Below are 5385 nucleotides of genomic sequence, written 5' to 3' on the forward strand. Positions count from 1 at the left end.
GTAGCAGCCATCTTTCATTAAATACATATATATAAAACATTGCAAAAACACAGCATAAAAAAAACAAAATATGAGAATAAAAATAAAGAAATGCTTTAAAATAATAAACTATTTAGTTCTACGCATACAACTATGGTTTCAAAACACAGCATTCCAAATACAACTGTCAATCATTCTACATTCAGGATAACTTTGGAAAAGTAAACAGCGAATTCTATCTACTTCTCGGCGTGCTAATTAATCAAAGTAAAAAAAAAAAAAAAAGAGATAAGGTATCGTAAAATCGTGAAAATTACGCAAAGCAAATATTAATTTGATAAGGATGGATTATGCAGATTCGGTTAATAATAGACATTAAGGTAGTAGGAAGATACAAAAAAAAAAAAAAAAGTTATGAGGATGCAAATAATTAATATCAAATTGAATGAAAAAGGTCAAACTATGAAATCAAACGATGATAGCAGGCAAGGATTATTGTAATATCAAACACGGATGTCTAACTGTGTGTGTGTGTATGTATGGTATGTATGTATGTATGTATATATATATACATATATGCATATATATACATTATATACAGATATATATACATATTATATACATATATATATATGTATATATATATATATATATATATATATATATATATATATATATATATACATACATACATATATGTCTACATATCCACATAAATATATATATACATATATATACGTGTATATATATATATATATATATATATATATATATATATATATATATATATATATATACATATATATATACGTATATATACACACAGTATATATACACACACTTCAATACAAATAATTATGCTGCAAGCAAAAATAAAAAAGCAGGTAATCAGGAAATAAAACACAGTAAACTAAAATAAACAAAGCCAAGATGCTAAAAAAAATAAATATCAAACAAATACATCAAAAAAAAAAAAAAAAGTGTCAGACAATGACGTCAAGGATGACGCAAGCAAGTACTAATGACGTCATATCAGGCAGGCAGGCAGGCCTTGGCTGCTGGTGAGCTGGCGAGAGAGAGCTATACTTTGCGTGTGAGAGGGAGAGAGGCAGCCAGCCTGCTGGGCGGAAAAGGTCTACAGTTGGATAGATGCTTTTAGCCAGCGCTGCTCTCTTACCTTCGAAACCCGACGAAGGTTTCGTCGAGGACGAATCGTACACGTGCTCCTTCGCCGCTGGCGTTTCCGGAGGGCTCGACTCGGTCGTTTCGCCCCCGCCCTCCTCTCCGTCATCTTCGTCAGGGTAATATTTCCTGCCGCGTCCCTTGGCGTCTTTGCCTCTCTTGCATCTGTCCCATTCTTTGTGATCCGAAGGGCCCCTTTTGTGATCCTCTTCTGTCGTTCTTCCCAACTCGTTTTCTCCCAAGCCCATTTCGCTTCCCGTCTCTCTTCCCGAATCTTTCCTCAAGGCCTTGTGGGCCGACTTGAATTTCATGGTTATGTCATCGTCTTCGTCGTCATCATCATCATCATCGTCATCATCATCCCGCTCAGCGCTCATATTGACCTTGTAGGGAAGCGGTGCCCTTAGTGGCTGTTCCGGGTTCTTCACGGGAGAGTCGTTTTCCTCCCACTGCGAAGGAGGATGAGAGAATATCATTCCATCCCTTTTCGCTTTCGTGGGGCCTACTGTCTTCACGTCATTCGTTTTTCTCTCCCAAGTCGCGGTGGTCTTAAATGCTGGGTTACCGTCAGTTTCAACTTCGGCTAATTCCATCGCTTTCAGGACCTTCTTATCGAGTGTGGCTGACCTCCGTGCATCGTCTCCCTTCGCCTTCATGACCCCTTGACCTATGACCTCACTCGTCGCCGATTTGTGATCGCTCTTCCCATCTCGACTCGCTTGTTTCATGCGACTATCAACAGTGGCGGATCTGGTCCTCCAATCCCCGCTGGAGGAGGTGAAGGAGAACTTCTTGCTCCCAGAGCGCCATCCTCCTCCTCCTCCTCCACCTTTCCCTCCATCATCCTCCAAGGACGTCGTTGATCGCGTGGAGGCGCTGCGTTTGTCGCCGCTGCGACCAATAGGCGAAGGGGATGACGTCGTCCTCTTCAGGTGCTTGATGAGCTTCTTCATCGGCGAACGAGTCTTCTCGTTTTGGGAATCTTTATCCTTGACGGAGTCTCGACTACTCCTCAGAGATTCTTTGCTATTCTTGCGGGAGTCTTTGGAATCCCCTCCGACGGACCCCTTGTCCTTACTCCTCCAAGAACTCTTACTCTTGGCGGAGGTCTTGTCCTTCGCGGTCGAGGACGACTTGCTATGAATCGACGTCTTACTCCGGAGGGACTCTTTACTCTCAATGGATTCGCTGTCGTAGTCCTTCGCCTCATCCATCTCCTCGTTGATGATATCGAGTTCCCCAGAACCCACACTACTTTCCAGGCTGATAGCGTCGGCCGCTCCATCTCCTCCAGACTTGTTACAAGAATGTGCGTTTCTTTGAGACTTGGTCAAGGATGTCGAGCTCCCGGCGCTACCGGCGCTCCCTACGCTATCTCTCCTCTTGGTCTCTTCCTCGACGTCACTATCGGAGTCGGAATCGGGGCTCCGAGGTCTCGTAATCCTTATAACTGGAACACCGCTGGATTTACGGGACTGGGACCGAGGTTTCTCTAGGCAGAAGGGACAACACCATTTGAGGAAGTCGAAGCGGTCCAGCAGGCCAGTCGATTGGACCACCTTTTGGGGAAAAGTCCTGTAAGTCTTTTGGGATGGTTGGAAGTCATAGCGGAGTTTCATCTTGTTTTTTTTTTGCTTCGTTGTTAATCTAATCCAAGCATAGGATTATTATCACTTGAGGAGTACAGTGGTACAGTTACAACTTCTATTTAATTAAGGTATTGCATTTTTCTTTCATAATATCTGCGACACTGAGTTTGTATGATGATTATACATCTTTTCGTTCACAACATGCGTATAATTATCCATTGTCCGACAGACAAAATAATTTTCACGTCAGACATTCATTTGAAACACACTTCTTAGTGTTTGGTTATAACCTGTATTGGCGAATGAGATAGTGATTAGAAGAAAAATATAATGATTAAAATTAAATCAACATTCATCTCAAATTAGATGTAATTAATTCAATTTCGGGTTGCATCTAATTACAGTCATACAGTAAACATACATACACACATATATATGTAATTAATTAAATTTCGGGTTGTACATAATTAGTCATACAATAAACATACATAAGTATGTAATTAATTTAATTTCGAGTTGTATCTAATTACAGACATACAATTAACGTACATACACACATATATAAGTATGTAATTAATTCAATTTTAAGATGTATCTAATTACAGTCATACAATTAAAATACACACACACATTTATATATATATATATATAATTAATCTAATTTCGGGTTGTATCTAATTAGTCACACAATTAAAATACATACACACATATATAAATGTAATTAATTTAATTTTACGTTGTATCTAATTACAGACAAACAATTAACATACATACACACACACACACACACACACACACATATATATATATATATATATATATATATATATATACATATACATATAAATACTGTATATATATATATATATATATATATATATATATATATATATATATATATATATATAACATTTAATTTCGAGTTGTATCTAATTAGTCATAAACTTTAACATACATATACACATACATATGTATAATTAATAAAATTTCGGATTGTATGTAATTAGTCATACAATGAACATTTATATGAACTTTTACAGAGCTGTCATACCCACGAAGGTAATACGAATCAAATAAATGAAGTTGTGTTCACTTCATACTTGATCCCTCATCAATTTTTTTAGTTTGTATAAGCAAAATCTATTTCAATGTTGTTACTGTTCTTAAAATATTTTATTTTAATTGTTCGTTACTTCTCTTGTAGTTTGTTTCCTTGTTTACTTTCCTCTCTGGGCTATTTTTCCTGTTGGAGTCCTTGAGCTTATAGCAACCTGCTTTCCAACTAGAGTTGTAGCTTAGCAAGTAGTAATGATAATGATAATGATAATAATCATAATAATAATAATAATAATCATAATAATAATAATAATAATAATCATAATAATAATAGTATAATAATAATAATAATAATAAATAATATAAAAAATCATATTTGCTGAATCGAATACTGTCGAAACCCTCAATTATTTGACAGAACTAAATAATGTATATATAGGGAAATATAAATATTAGAAAAAAAGAACGTATCAAACAAGACTACTGATTTAGAAGGTGATTTTAAAATGTCTGGAAAGTAACTTCTACAATCATTAAAATTTTCTGACACTTGTTTAATCTAACCTTCAGACTGAACTATCTCTAAGTCGTATGTGTATGAGATCATGGTGAGGGGTAGATGGAGATGATTTGGACATGCTCTCCACACTCCCCAAGAGAGATTAGTTCACCAAACTTTCAACTGGGCTCCACAAGGCACTAGAGGAGTTGGAAGACCCAGGCCTACATGGCTGGGGACTATGAAACGTGAAGTAGGAAATGATGAATGAAGAAGTATTGATTTAAACACTCAAGATAGAGACTACTGGCGAAATCTAACCGAGGCCCTTTGCGTCAATAGGCGTAGGAGGAGGAGATGATGATTATGATGATGATGATCTTTAAGCATTTAGAAGTTACTAATATAGTAGCATTTAATTGCAATCATTTCCTTTGATAATTAACATTGCTTTAACCTTTTAGAATTTACTGACTTTTTTCATATTTTCGTTCATCTATTGATCTTTGTTGTTGCAATTGCAAAAATTACAACTAACCTTTGCAGATTACAGTTTACACAGGGTGAACTCAATAAGAAATTATCTTACCTTTTTTAAACAATTTGTATTAACAATTCAAAGCAAAGGACTACTGTAAAAGATAACAATGACATATTTCATTACCTCCGTCAACGAAGTTGGAAGGTGGTTATGTTTTTTCCCCTGTTTGTATATTTGTGAATAACTTCTTGGCCACAATATTAATCGTAGAGTAATGAAACTTGCAGGGAATAACTGTTATTTACATAGCTGGAAATTATTAAATTTTGGAAGGTTAAGTTCAAAGGTCAAGGTCAGGGGTCACGGTCAAGCAAAATGTCCAATTTACGTAATCAGCCATAACTTTGGAAATCGTTGTCACAGAAACTTCAAACTTGGCTCATATTTGAGTGTATGAAATTCCACGCCAATTAATACATGTTAAGGTTAAAGGTCAAGGTAAGGGCGAGCAAAAGGTCAAGAAATAAGCTGCTGCGGCAGAGGTCTGAGCTCTAATGAGTGCCCCTTTAGTTAAACAATGAAATGAATAATAGAAAAAG

General features: G+C 36.2%; 1 protein-coding gene across 1 annotated transcript; it reads right to left on the reverse strand.

Annotated features, from left to right (window-relative positions):
• Positions 1-834: 834 nt before the first annotated feature.
• On the reverse strand, positions 835-2780 carry LOC137648274 (uncharacterized). Its single transcript, XM_068381200.1, has 2 exons — positions 1157-2780; positions 835-839 (listed from the first exon to the last, which is right to left on the reverse strand). Exons 1-2 carry the CDS (start codon positions 2778-2780, stop codon positions 835-837), a joined length of 1629 nt encoding a protein of 542 aa, XP_068237301.1.
• Between the last annotated feature and the right edge of the window lie 2605 nt (positions 2781-5385).

This window comes from Palaemon carinicauda, chromosome 10, assembly GCF_036898095.1.
Source record: "Palaemon carinicauda isolate YSFRI2023 chromosome 10, ASM3689809v2, whole genome shotgun sequence".
NCBI lineage: Eukaryota > Metazoa > Arthropoda > Malacostraca > Decapoda > Palaemonidae > Palaemon > Palaemon carinicauda.

Bases quoted from the DNA above. Each gene is read 5' to 3' on its own strand.
- LOC137648274 (XM_068381200.1), bottom strand. From the start codon at position 2,780: ATGAAACTCCGCTATGACTTCCAACCATCCCAAAAGACTTACAGGACT.